The sequence below is a fragment of the Myripristis murdjan genome, chromosome 9, assembly GCF_902150065.1.
Source record: "Myripristis murdjan chromosome 9, fMyrMur1.1, whole genome shotgun sequence".
Taxonomy (NCBI): Eukaryota; Metazoa; Chordata; class Actinopteri; order Holocentriformes; family Holocentridae; genus Myripristis; species Myripristis murdjan.
In genome coordinates, this window is record NC_043988.1 from 30860032 (window position 1) to 30874651 (window position 14620).

General features: G+C 44.5%; 1 protein-coding gene across 2 annotated transcripts in view; it reads right to left on the bottom strand.

Moving 5' to 3' along the window:
- Nucleotides 1-355: 355 nt before the first annotated feature.
- LOC115365107 (protein yippee-like 1) overlaps nt 356-14620 on the bottom strand; it is a 32906-nt gene continuing 18641 nt past the window's right edge. For both annotated transcript variants that reach the window (XM_030059890.1, XM_030059889.1), the window contains exons 3-5: nt 6017-6060; nt 4586-4694; nt 356-2633 (exon numbers count right to left, since the gene is read on the bottom strand). In XM_030059890.1, coding sequence (XP_029915750.1) covers nt 2481-2633; nt 4586-4694; nt 6017-6060 — 306 coding nt within the window. In that variant the 3' untranslated portion in view covers nt 356-2480. The remainder of the gene's footprint in view (nt 2634-4585; nt 4695-6016; nt 6061-14620) is intronic.

Sequence of the window (14620 nt, forward strand, 5' to 3'; positions counted from 1 at the left end):
AAAAGGTCGTGTGATCTGACTGACCTTGCCGGCAAAGTAATCAATCACTGCTGATTTTAAATCTCTCCCGTCCCACCCTGCCCCGCCTCAACCTGCCGATCAGCTTTTTATCATCACCGATAAAAAGTTGGACAACAAGCCCCGGGGCAACCCTTGTTATCCACACCATTTCCTCTATGCTCTACTCTGAGAAATAATAATAATACAAAGAGCATCCATAGCGCATCAGTTTTTGCACCTCTAAATTTTTAACATAAAATATATATATATTTATATATATATTTATATTGTATGTATGTATACCACTCCGGTTTGGATAGTCTCTCTCTCTCTATGAGGATTTGGTGAAGACCGGTTTTTCTGAGGGCCGCTTTGAACCAGAAGGGGAAGACACGTCGGTTCACACGTAGGTTTCGGAGTTATGCGCTGCACAACGGAAAAAAAGGGGAGGCGATTCTCTTCTCCTTTGTTTTTTTTCTTCTTTTTTTCTTTTTTTTTTTTTTTTTTTTGAAGAGGCGCATGATTCATACCGCTTAGAGGCAAATGGAAAAAGACGCCGTCCGACAAAGAAAGTGACGATTCAGACGCCGCGGTAAGCCAGATGAGCATAAAGTGCCAAAACACCAACAAAAAAAAAAAAAGAAAAATCATCAGGACCGAATGATGTTTTCAAGGATTAGCAGCAGAAAGTATCGCAAATTATGTTTGACTCTGCAAAGCGGTGTTTTGCTGAATTAAAAAAAAAAAAAAAAGTGGGAGCCGAGCAGCGGAGCAAAGCTGTCTGTGTAATTTCAACGAAGTCGCTTTTCGGTAAGGGCTGCCGATGTGGCCGGTGAAGGCTTAAAAAAAAAAAAAAACATTTCATTTAGCCCGATCCTTAAAAAAAGTCACACCTGTGACCTTCGGGCTCCCGCTTTCATTCAAAGTGTCTTCAACAATCTGTCGCTCGTCTGTGAAAAGGCCATGGAACTGGACAAACGTTTGCCTCTAAGCTCATGAACCAGAGGCCTCTGCAAAGTGCAAACCAAGTCGCTTCGTTCAAGTATGCCACTGTGTAATGCGTAAACACACACGCACACACTGCGTATACACACATACACCATATGCATATACACACACGTGCGCATGAGAGCAAATATCAATCTGTATAAATCCATGATCCGATATCTACGTACTATGAATAATCTCCATAGTATTTATGGATATGTAGTTATAGAATAAATATATTCGTATGCAGTTGTGTCTCATCAGATTTCATCGCTAGACAATGGAGTAAAAACAGTCGGCCATAATGTTTTATGACATGTGGACGCTGATGTTCGGTTCCCCTGTCTAGAGTCTTTCTTGTGGTACTTCTGCAAAATGGGACCAGCCACAATCGCATTTAGCCAAACACTACAAGTATTTATATATCTATATATATCTATTTATATATTTATATATATTTATATGTATATGTATATATCCATTTATGTCAAACGAATACTAGGTGCTGCTTTCAATGCTTTTCGGGTGCTGAACAGTACCAGAAGGAGGGGAGGGGGATGAAGAAAATCACAAGAAAGAAAGAAAGAAAGAATAAAAAGATAAAAACGGAAAACATAACGGGTATAAAATCCCACACTACCGCGATCCCGTCCTTCGCCGCTGTGTTTTGTTTTTTGTTTGTTTTTTTTTTAAAAGCAAGATGCTGCTACATATGTGTAACTACAGAAACCCCCGCTGCCTCCACGCCCTCGCCCGTCCCTGATTCCCATTTGGACACTCGCAGAGGAGAACGCAACGCTCGGCTGCGGGCGGAGAGACGGACCGAAATCAGAACGAGACGGACAGGGAAAGAAATGCTAACCAGTAACATCCATCTGCCATCACACCAAAAACCATGCCAAACCCATTAGTTAAAACTATAGAAAACGACATTTAAAAATAAAATTAAATAAAAAAAAACAACAACAACCCGATGTCGTCGTCCTCCTCCTTCGTCTCACTGTGTGTGTGGGGGGGGCGAGAAAGAAAGAAAGAAAAGAAAAAGAAAAGAAATGTCCTCTGAGTGAAGTCTATCTCCTGTCGCATAGTGGTCGCCAAATCACCACAATCACTTGTAAGCGGTTGTATCTGGGAAGGGGGAGGGGGAGGAGGGGGGAGGGCGGAGGGGGGCGGAGCCAAAGTCAAACCCCGAGCTCCGGAGCCGCGAAGGAGAATCACACACAATCTTCAAAGTAACGAGAGGATTCCTGTGACCAAGTTTTTTTTTTTTTTCTCTCTCTCTCTCTCTTTTTTCCCTCCTCTTCATCATCGTCTCTCACGTCATTGTTCTTTTTCGGTTTTCACGATGAGCAGGTGGGGTGTGTGCACGTGAAAAGAGGCGAAAAAGGAGGTGGGAGGAGGAGGGGGAGGGGGGGGGGGGGGAGGGGGAGGGGGTCGGGCACGGTGGTCGATGGTTGTTGCTCCACGCAGTTCAATACAGAGCATTCAAAAGGTCAGAAAAGGGGAGCGCGGGCGACGACGGCAGCGCGGCGGCGGCGGGCATCGGGCGGCGGGCGTACATCCCATCCGTTGTCCTTGATCATGTGCGCCAGCTCGATGATGAACTTCCCCTCTTTGTACTTTTGACTGCTCTCAAACGCGTGCTCCTGGGAAGACAGGCGAGAGCAAACAGACAAACAAACAAACAAAAGTAAAGTCAGTAAAAGTCGGCGGTTTGTGCCCGAGTCCTCTCCAAGACCCGCTTCAGATTAATTACAATTACAATTAAAATTAAAGACAAAAGTGCAGAGTTTGGAGCCAATCGAGTGACATTCAAGAAAAACAAAGTCCACCACTTTTCAAATGTAAAATTTAAAAGCTAATCAGTGCAAAAACCTTTGTTGAAACAATGCTTTAATAAGTCCAGAAACATGGCTTCAACTAACGTCTTGCCAATGATTCTGATTTTTTTTTTTTTTTCCAATTTATAAATGTCAAAACAATAAAACATGCTCAGTGGAAGTTAGCAGAGCCTGGACTGATGGTGTCAAATTGCTTCCTTCATCTGATCAGCAGCCAAAAAAAATGATAATTTTATCAATAAAAGAGAAACGTAAGACAAGCTGAGCATCTTAGTGAAGCTGGAATCAGAAAAGTTTGAGATTTTTATTTAATAAACGAGTAAACCAACCGGTGAAGTCATAGTTTCTTGTCCATTTTTTGGCTAATCAGAATCAGAGTCAGAGTCAGAAATACTTCATTGATCCCGAGGGGAAATTGGCTAATCGATAAATTGACTACAGATTTCAGCATTACAGCATCTCTGAAAATGTTGTTTTTTAATAGGTGAGACAATGCCGAGCGAACACCCAACAGATGCGAGGCCGAGGCGATTGCAAAATGTCTCGGTCTCGAGCTCCACAGCCTTACGTTTTTATTAAAAACACAGCACGAACACACCGCGCCCCCCTCCGCTCCTCGATCAAACGACCGGTGCGGCTCCTCACTTTAACATCTTTCTGTCCTTTAACCCCTCGGAAAAAAAAAGCGACGCTTCAAACTCGGAGCTGCGGTCTGGCAGCGTTTGGATCCCCTTTTGAGTAGAAATCACAACAACTCGAAATGCAATCACAGCATCACACAGGAGGCAAGCACCATTAAAAAAAAAAAAAAAAAAAAAAAGTGAGGGAAGATTTCACAGAGAAACAAACCCGAACGCACCGACATCATCACCCCGTCCGACTCCCTTCATCTTGTAATAATTATCATAATACATTTATTTGTTTATTTGCATTAGACACTTCACAATAGAGACCATAAAGTGTGATTGTCTCCGCTAAGCTCACAGAAAACAAGGCTCAGGAGTTATTTAAGGTGAGTCAGGATGGTGACGGTGACGTGTGTGTGTGTGTGTGTGTGTGTGTGTGTGTGTGTGTGTGTGACTTTATTAAACTGGAATTTTCTGTTAAGCCTGCTTTGCCTTGTAGACAAATTATGTCTTTGCCAGGCCCCGTTCAAGAATGTCTAATTGTTTGTTTGGCCGCTGAAGTGGAGATGTGGAGGGGGAGGGGGCTTTAAGTGAGTCCCTGTCATATTGTGTTCAGTTATTTTACACTCCTTCTACAGTCTTCACAGACAAATACCAGGACAAGCCTCTTCCAAACGGCCTGACATTTAATCACTGTAGACTCTCAGAGGTACCAGTCTGGCTGTCTGGAGCCAACCTTTCGGCACTGTAATTATCTCTCGCGCTGGGAGACCACAGACTGCTCTCCAACTCCGAGCCTAAACACAAACCTGAGCGAAAAAAAAAAAAAAAAAAAAAAAAAAAAAAAACTGTCACCGCCGCTTTAACAAGCAACGTTTTAATGAGTGCAACCTTGTTCTCTTGACCTACAATGGCATAATTTTTCCCCGACGGGAGCCGAGACACTACAAGTTACACAACGGCGCAAGCGGCAGACGTTAAAAGCGCTGCATCAAGGAAGAAAAAAAAACAAAAAAAAAAAACACATAAAACAGAAACATTTAAAGGGAAAGTCCACTGAATCTTATGCAACACAGGGAGGGCAGGGGGTGGGGGGCTAAAAGCGACAAGTCCAGGAGGTGACTGACTTACATATTTCCAGCCAAGGGTGGTTTTGCAGTTTTCACAGTAGATATCAGCCACAGCATGTAAACCTGTAAGGAGTACCCGCTCCTCAGCTGGCCCGCAGCCGACGTTCACCCTGTAGGGCAGACGGCAGGCACAGAAAGGCCAAGCGGGTCAGGAATCACGCCAACAGGCACTGAAGACATTTCTGGACATGTTGCATGGTCACAGTTCTTAGTAAACAACAAGCAAAAGGCATGTTCGGAGTGGATTACTTGAGGTTTTGCAGTTTGCAGAAATAAGAACGATGCCGTTTTAACCCAAGTGGCACAAAATAACCAGACTTAGGCCCTGATTTCCTAAAGCCTTTCAACTTTTAGCCTGTGCAAAACCAACAACATAACCCCTGAGTGGACTAGAGGAGGGTCTTGCACCAAATGACGAGCCTTCATTCTGACTTTGGACAATGGAAACGTGTAGCGCTGAATTTTGCTGAATCTGTGCCTAAAGATGCCTGAAAGTGCATGTCAGTCCTCCTCTAACAGAGCTGCAGTGTGGTTTTTTTAGGTGTGGCGACTTTTTCAGCGACAGCTACAGGAAACGACCCCGAAAATGCAAAAGGTTCATGAGTGTGAGGAGACGGATGTTGACATCTGATAGCAGGCAGCTCTCTGTACAAGAAAAGCCCAGTGCAGCGAAACGAGGACTGTGGCTCACACTGAGCTGTTTCTTCAACTGGTTTGAACACCAGAGAAGGTAAACTACAGCAGAAATGGCCACGATGCTCGGCTAAAGTGGCGGGGGCTTGGAATCAGATTTGTTTTCAACTCACTCCCCCCACTACCAAAATCTCGAACCTCACTGCAAAAACTCAAAATCTTACCAAGATTATTTGTCTTATTTCAAGAAAAATGTCTTATTACTAGTCAAAATATCTCATTACATTTAAAATAAGACATGATCACCTCAGAAGTAACTTGTTTTTAGACAACTGTCTCTTGTTTCAAGTGAAAATTTGCTTGTTTCATTGGCAAAATTTGTCTCTTGTTTCTAGCTAATTTTCACTTATTTCAAGTGAATTTTCACTTTTTCCACTGGCAAATTTTGCCAATGAAACAAGCAAATTTTCACTTGTTTCAAGTGAATTTTCACTTGAACAGGTGACTTGAAATAAGACAAATAATCTTGGTAAGATTTTGCGTTTTTGCAGTGCTGGCGGGAAGACAGTTTACCAAATGTATTTCCAATGAACAAGCGACTTGTGAATCTGTGTGACTTTGTTTACAAGCCTTGGTTCCCTTATAATAGGGCGGGATAGATCTAAAGGAGCCAAAAAATAATAATAATAGTACAGAAAAAGCCTCAAAGCAAACTCTTCCCCTCTGGTTCAGACACAGGAAACAAAGCTGGAGGTGTGAAAACAGCCTTAACATCTTAATTCAAGGGGCTCGTACTTACACTGAGTTAAAGAGATAGGCTCTTCCTTGACTTCCTTGAAATGACTGAAAAGAGAGAGAGAGAGAGAGAAACGATTGCATGTAAGTTGACAATGAATAGCCATGTGAAAAAACGAGTGCACACACACACACACACACAGTGTGGGAGGATGTCAGCACCAACGTCCTGAGGTGCTTTTCTCTCGCTAACCGCTGTGCACATACTTGTTCCTCCACCTTGTCAAGGTTCCCACACAGACGCTTGGCTGCAAGGAAGGGAATAAAATTAGGCTACAAAGGTAGTGATGGCAGAGGGAGAGGAACAGAGCCTGTAACCTGCACGGAGCTGGTCTGTAATCAAGTCAAATTTGATGATAAGAGGTGCGTTTGTTTCTGAACACACCAAAGAGCCAGACGGCAGAGGCTCATTTTCTACACCGTGTTGTCACTTATCGTCGCATCAGATCTAGACGAAACAGCGACCCGCTTCCAAACCGGAAAACGTTACCTCGAACCCCCTTCAGCCCGCGGGGAAACTTTGCACCAACGCACTTAAAACTCCCAAGTTCCTTAATGGCAAAGTAAGTGAATGCTGTAAAAATAGCTTTGATAAGTTTGTGCGTGTCAGGCAGGTAGGAGCTCTTTGCAGCCTGATGGCACCCCAGTTTCCTGCCCTTGTTTGCTCCATTTAGACTTGAGCGGGTGTGAAAATGGATGGGGTACGAGGAGCTGGCTGGGTGGGGGGGGGGGGTGTTGCTACACTGGTCACATTTTCTCAACAAAGCTGCAAGGGTCGAAAGTCAAATTTCGCCGCGTCTCTGCAGAGCAACAATGCGGCGTTTGCTGCACCGGTGTTCCTCGCTTCACATCAAACACACGGAGCCGCTTCCCTCCTGGACTCTGGGTTCACGTCTTAATTTAGTTAGTAAGACCTTTTTGCACAAATGCATGCAGGGTAATTTTGGTCCAACTGTACAATAGCAATTGTGCACATCTTCCTTCTCTTGAGGACGCATCCGGCCAGAGGAATATTTACAGGAAGGAGACGTGTTTACCAGTTTAAAAGTTATGTAATAATATTCAAGACAGGCATGAATTTGTGCAGATCGCATGAAGGATCTGTTTCTCAACGTCCTCAAGGAAATATGGCCGATCAGGACCGCCTCGTTGTCTTTGATTGGCTTGGCTGTTCAATAAGCCAATGCATCCATGCAGCGAAAACTTTTATATCTGCTAGTTTTATTTGTGGATGGAATCAGAGTTTAAATGGCTTTTCGAATGAAAACGTATTAAATGGAAAATGCACGCGACTCAGTCCTGGATGTTCTGATTTAAATTCACTGCCTGAATTTTTTTTTTTTTTCTGTTGGTTTCCATGACGTAACTGCCTGGGATTTCTACTCTTGTCATGTGATGTTTCCGCATTAGCTTTCTAAATTCGTGCACCCTTTTGGACAAAATAGGCTCCTAAAATGCAAAGTTCCTCGCAAAGGAGACAAACCTCACCTACGTCTTGAGTTTCATTTTCAAAACGAAACACGACTTGAAAAAGTCGCGCTGGAAGGGAAGTTTGCGCTTTGACAATATTTCCGATTCTCAGTGGAGTGTTAAACCCAAAATCCGATGGGCTTCTTCCAACGATGAGAGAAGGTGCCAAACTCTCCAGTGAACGGGGACAAAACGCTCACGTTTCACCTGTTTATTGGCCTCCCATCACAACAGAAAACCGCTCAAGTGTTCTGGCACATCGGAGCCTTTTTTCGCTGGTGTGATGTGAGCCAAACAAACAGGTGCAATCTGAGTATTTTGTCCTCTTTGACTTCAACATGTGGGCAGCGCAACCTTCTCACATTTTTTTGACTTGAAAAAGTTGACATCATTTTTTTTGCAGAATGGTTGGAGTAATGTTAAATATCTTGACAACTCTGTGTAGGCTTTTTTTTTTTTTTTTAATATTGAACTTTGGGTGTTGATTTGGGGACTTTGGGATTAACCCCTCCATTCATCCATCTTGCTTTCCCAGTTGAACTTTCCGGGTAATTACTCTGCAGAATATTAATTCACCAGACCACTGCGAGCGCCCCGCCTGACACCCGCCTGCGAGTTTCCACATGAACGTCTTGTTAGTGCAAACTGAGCCTGAGTGCGGGCAAAGCCAGCCTCCCCCTCTGGCCCTGTCATCCTTGGCCGGCCTGGAGAGATAGACAGGCCCCAATCGGCTTTGCTTTTTCCATTGCAAATGAGCGCGGCAGATAAGGCCGTGGCTGCGGTCGAGGGTGCCGAGCTAATGCCGCCTAATAGGAGCACCAGCTGCCTCCTTTTGACCACAGCCACCGTGTCTCCACAGGGGGAAACCGAGCACGGCTCTGGGGACGGCTTTTACTTTATTTTTTTATTTTCATAATCACCCCGAGTGTTGTCAGCGCTGTCAAAACAGAGTGAGTTTTATTTCGGATAATAGGGAAGAGTTTGGGTTTCAACAAGTGCTCGCCGCTGATTCAGGGGCAACATGAAGTATATATATATTTAACACACACACACACACACACACACACACACATACACAGAAAAAAAGGGATTACAGCCTTTTCTTTTCGCTCCGTCTCCTTGCTGAACACAGTGGGCGTGATGTCTTACTGCTCTACTTTCAAATTCAAAGGTTTTGACAGAAGCAAAAAGGTGCACACACACGCCGAGTCTGGAGCCAGGAGACGTGCAACCTTTAACCGGGAGCGAGGGAACTGGGTCGGTCTCCATGGAGCCAACGACGAGCCCCCTCCGTAGTGTTTTGGGTGGGTGGTGGTGGTGGTGGTGGTAAGGGGGGGGGTCCCTCCATGTGACCAGGGGTAGGTGTCATATCAGAGGCTCGCTGAGGCCTGGCTGAGCTATCAACTTAACCACTGGCAAAAGGTCCACTCTCCCTCTCTGCCCTTATCTGTTTCCCACAGTCTATTTTTATTTCGGCTGCGTTACTCGCTCTTGAGCTGCGAGCGTCACACTGGATCACTCAGTCACCAAAAAAAAAAAAAAAAAAAAAAAAGCATTAGAAGGAAGAAGATGCATGTCACAAGTCCTTTAAGAATCCAATGTGGGGTTGAGAGGGGGGGTGGGGGGGATCCTGATGAATTCAGATAAAGTAGCCTGACAGCTTTTTGGTCTGCGCTAAAACCCTGCGGGGGTTTAACACCGTTCCAGACTCCCAACAATCCTATTAGACAGTCCAATAGGATCCTGAAGGATTGTTTCCAAAAAAAAATTGGAAAAAAAAAAAAAAAAAAAAAAAAAAGTGCAGCTATAATCAAATACAGTTTGGATGAACTCCCACTGGCTTTTCCACTCCTCAATAAAACATAAGAGTGTGATGACTGAGCACTCTCTCTCTCTCTCTCTCCCTTTTTTTTTTTTTTAAAGCTGTTGAAATACACTTGTTTTAATATCTAAGAATTCAAAAGTGAAAAATCTTTAACAATCCATGAATCCTAGTCCTAGGACCACATGGGATTGGAGGAAACAATATCTCCCACAAAAGAGGTAAAAACACAAAACACAAATCCACTCTGGGAGGCAAAACGTCTGCAGCAGAGAGAAGAGAGAGTTCAAGTAACAGCACGAGTATTATCTCTTATTTTATTTATTTATTTTATTCTTTTTTTGGACGGAAACGACAGAGATCCATCTGAATGATTTTACCCACATTCATGAAAGTATTTCATCTCAGCCCTGGGAGTGCATACTCAGTTAAAGATAAGTAAAACTTAACTCGAAGTGATTCACAAAACGTCTAAGATCAACGCCGACCAGCTGGCTCGCTAAGTGCCATCTGTCAGGTGAGACTTTGCTTCGAACTGCAGCCGGGAAATTCTCATTTTCATTGTCTTGCATTCAAATGACAACGCGGATTTGAAGATGCACTCGCTAAAGGCCGGACTGTGCAGAATCAACCACGAGAGAATGACACCAAAATGACATCAGAGTATATTGGCAGTCCTGCATTAAGTTCAAAACTACTATGATTTTAACTGATTTTGCATTGATTTTTTTTTTTTTTTTTTTTTTTTTTAACTTAGATATAATTCATGTTTCAATAAGGCTGCATGCATTTCACAATACATCATTAGCATTGAGTTATTTCATGTTACAGCTCTCCTAAAATCATATTAGTGGGACAGAGTTGGCTTTATCCTCCTGCAACCCAGCCAGTGGCGTCCTGTTATGTCCTCTGTAGTGGACAGAACAGATTGGAGCTGGATCTTCCAAACTACATGCTATCAGAGAAAAAAGAAAAAAATGAAAATTTGTGATGTGCCTTCGAGAGGACGACCAAAGCTTTACAAAAGACGTCGCATGTTTGGGCGTCGGCCTTTGTGAACTTGAAACAGAAGGTGCAAAAAAGACGCCTGACGACTAAATTTTGACATTTGACGGAAGACAAATTCCTGAAGTCCTAAAATATCACATTAAATTATTTTTAGTACAATGTCGTTATTTTGCATTGATTTTTTTTTATTACTTAGATATAATTCATGTTTCAATAAGGCTGCATGCATTTCACAATACATCATTAGCATTGAGTTATTTCATGTTACAGCTCTCCTAAAATCATATTAGTGGGACAGAGATGTCCTCTGTAGTGGACATAACAGATTTGGAGCTGGATCTTCCAAACTACATGCTATCAGAGGAAAAAGAAAAAATGAAAATTTGTGATGTGCCTTCAAGAGGACGACCAAAGCTTTACAAAGACGTTGCATGTTTGGGCGTCGGACTTTGTGAACTTGAAACAGAAGGTGCAAAAAAGACGCCTGACGACTAAATTTTGACATTTGACATTTGACATTATCACATTAAATTATTTTAAATTATTTTATTTTCAGTTTAACGAGATCTAAGCGAATTTCTGAAGCGTGAAATTAAGGTTTGTTATGTGATGACCGCTGTGGTGGACGGCGGGTCAAAGCATTTCCAGTTCCGATCCCACTGGTTTTAATGGCCTTCAGGGAGGACAGTTCACGATCGCAGGAAAGTGTGTGAACAATTCTGCTCACGATGCAGCGGCTGTCTACGCCAACGTGTGGTTAAAAGTAGTATAGACAGACAACCAGATGAAGATAATCCTGCGGTACACGGCAGAAAACAATATGTAAATGAATGCAAACTCTACTTTTTCTTTGTCGCCCCACAAAGCACAATGTGCAAATTCAGAGATTATTTCAGCATCATCAATACTCACACCGGCGCTCCTGTCACCGGCATGCTTACTCCACATAAAACCGCTAATGGAAATGGTGATGAAGTTCCAGTCAAAGAGAAACGAAAGAGCGAGAGGAACGGACGCAATGGTGAGAAATGAAAAATGTGAGCAATCCATTAGCGGGGTTTCCATCAGGCCGATGGTGGGACGGAGCCAAGGTGCTGAGTAAAGCCTGAGGGGAGCGCAGGGGAAGGCGCGCCCCGACGCCTCAGCGTGCACGAGGCTGCGAGGCTGCGAGGCTGCGGCCACACTGCAGGCCGTCAAGCTCAGCCTGGCGGTTTTGGACGCCTGTTGGTGTCCCTTCGTATCCGACGCCGCTGTGGGCTGGCAGCGGCGTCGGGGAGACGCGCGTGTGCACATGAGCCAAAGCACGAGACGCCACATCTGATTTTTTTCTGCTCGTTTCTCTGCACACTTCGGTCGCAGCGTGTGAACGGAGGCGTCTCCCTACATACCAATCAAGCCAGCTATTGTGGCTGCCGTGCATTGTTGTGTGTTGTGTCTCTTTGTGCTCCATGCTAACGCTGACTCAGCCAACATGGTGCCAAATTTAAGACTGCTGTCTCAAGTGAACGATGTGAGATTCACTGATCACGGAAATGTTGACCAACTTTGATTTGAGCATCTTACAGATCTAATCAGGTCTAACTGAGTGATGTGACACCATGCAGCTTCTTCCTGTTCACACTGATTAGAAAATATTAGATCTGCTACAAAAATAAGTCAGACTTTGGACATTTTTTCGGCTGCAGTGTGAACGCAGCCGTAAGCGGGACCGAGTCAAGTGTGAAAACTGTCCCATGACTGCAGACTCAATAAAGACCCAGGATTTCCAAGAAGTTTGTCTGAGAGAGTTTGACTGCAAAGGAACTTTTCCATTCCTCGTTCTTGTGAGCGGCAACGGCAGATTGGCTTTTTCAGAAGCTTCCCATATTTTGTTTAATGATTGGAGGAGCGGGGAGGGGAGGGGAGGGGAGGGGAGGGGAGCGGCGCTGTGCCGTATTTCCTCCTGCCCAGTGTGCTCAGGTTAATCCTCTCTTTCGGCTGCTCAATCTCCATCTCTGCCCGTCTGCCGGCATGCCTCGAAGGCTCCGCGCATAAGCTCAGGAGAAAACACTTTTATACCTGGCTCATGAGATTTCCAGCACTTAAACTGCTACTGTAAGGGGAAATCTGCCAAACTCTTCAAAGCCCTCAAAGCACCTTCCTTTGTTGCTGGCATGGCTGAGCAACTGGTTTTTTTTCGCCCCTCCCTTGCAAAGCACAATGTGATAACCGGGCATTTGTGACCGGCGACTTTGAAACGCAGCGCTGGAGTGAGACAAACAGCGAAATGCGGCGTTTTCCGCGAATTTCAGGCGAGATCCAAATCAAATGTGGACGGGGCAACCGGCCCCTTGGCAGCATGGAGTGGAAAACGCCAGACTACGGTGTCATCTTCTCCTAAGTAACATAATCGGCTTAGGAAGGTTGATGCCGAGGACCGGTGATGCTGCCTCGGACTGTTGCACACACAATGCCAAGGAGGTGTGACGGAGAATGGAGGGCTTATAAATAGACGCGTGTGAGCCGTTGTAAAAACCAAAAGACATCGATACCCTAACGCTAAAAAAACAACATCCTGCCATTTGGCAAGAGATGGCCGTTTTAAATTATGACCCGAGTACGATCTGATCTGATTGTGCATGTTCCTCGTTAGCTCGAGACAATGTTTTATGCACTCAAAAAGGAAATGCAACACCAAATGCACGATACAGATCAAGATAGCCATCTATTCTCGTGTTCTTGATTTAACAGGTGTTGACTCTGACTTAGGGCTGCGGATGATAAAAGCACAGATACACGTCCAAAAAAAGAAACTCGAGGCGTCGCTGCAAATTTCAGCGCAGCCCTTCAGTGGTGAAAAACAAGATGAGTATGGATAGCATTTGGCTTACAAACCACAGCCCATAAAGACCCATCTGTGCTGCGCTTGGAAAGTTTTTGCCTAAGTTCTCGCAGCAGACATGCCCGGACATGTTCGATCAGGTCAAGTCGTTTGCTCGGGGGCCCGTTAAACTCTGAACTCTGTCAAAAGTTGTCAGATCGGCTCAGAGAGACTCGGTTTTCTGTGTTGGCAAGAAGGGGAGAAAAACAGAGGCATCTGTGCAAAGTGTTGATCATGTGAAATCTAGCAGGGAAAGACAGACTGTCCATGGAAGATCCTGAGCAAATCCAATTACTATCAAAGTGGATTGTTTGAGCTAATGAGGTCATTTGTCAAGAGTGACCTTATGGCATTGTCCCAGTAAACAAGACAACAGAACCCAGTGAACGCTCGGCGACTCGCACAGCGCGCCTGCAGAAGCAGCAGCGGCCTCGGCTTTTTATCTTCTACACTGCAGAGGCGCTTTTATACAATGCTCTTCCCCTGGAGGGAAATTCACTTTTTGTTTTTCCCCTCCACGGCGGGGTCAAAGGTCAGGCTCAGCTGCAGAGCTGCTGGTAGGGATTCTGTGTGTGTGTTTTTTTTTCCCTTTGTAGAGACATTTCAGCAGAGCAGATCCTGATGGAAGAGCTTGAACCTGGTTCCCCTGGTTAGAGATCCACTACCTACTTATACAGCCCTGTTACCCAAACAGTATCCTCATACAGGCTGCTAATGAAACGATCGAGCTCCATGGTACAAAAAACTGTCTGAAAAGGCCAGAAAACTACAAAGTTTGACAGCAAGATCATTTTTTTTAACGTCTTTGGCAAATGAACTCCTTGATCGCTGTGTGAAGAAGAGTCTTGACTTCCAGGATTACGTCTGCTTTAGGGCACGGCCTAACATTTAAATTCTGTCCGGTATTTAGCCCACTTTAGCACATACGCTAACCGCTTTAGAGGTAATGCCACACTACCGTGCACTGTGCCACAGCGTTGGTGCGTGCCGCCAGGCTTCTTACAGTGTAACAGTGCATAGCTGAATATTTTTTTGGTCAAAAGTTGGTGTGTTCCATTGCCGTCTGTGCAAAATCTGCACAAAATGTTTCTCACAATAGCAGATGAAAAAACAGTCAGTACCAAGGCTTAAAAATAAAAAAAACCCTGACATTTTAATGTGCATTTATCTGCAGTGAACTCGAGGTGAACGCAGGTTAAAAGTCAGCCTTTTAGAGGGCGAGTCATTTGCACATCTGAGACCGAGCGAAACCACAGGGGGAAGCTGAAATTGCACCAGTTGTGAGAGACTTGCCAAAACTTCCCAGAACAGAGAGACAGCGGCGCGTTCGTGCAGCAGTGCAAGCCTCGGTGTGCTCCGAGAGGAGGAGGACATGCCTACTGTGCAAGAATTAATTCAACCTATCTGCATTTCCCTGCTTGATGCTCTCTAGTGCGACTGGTTCTCCT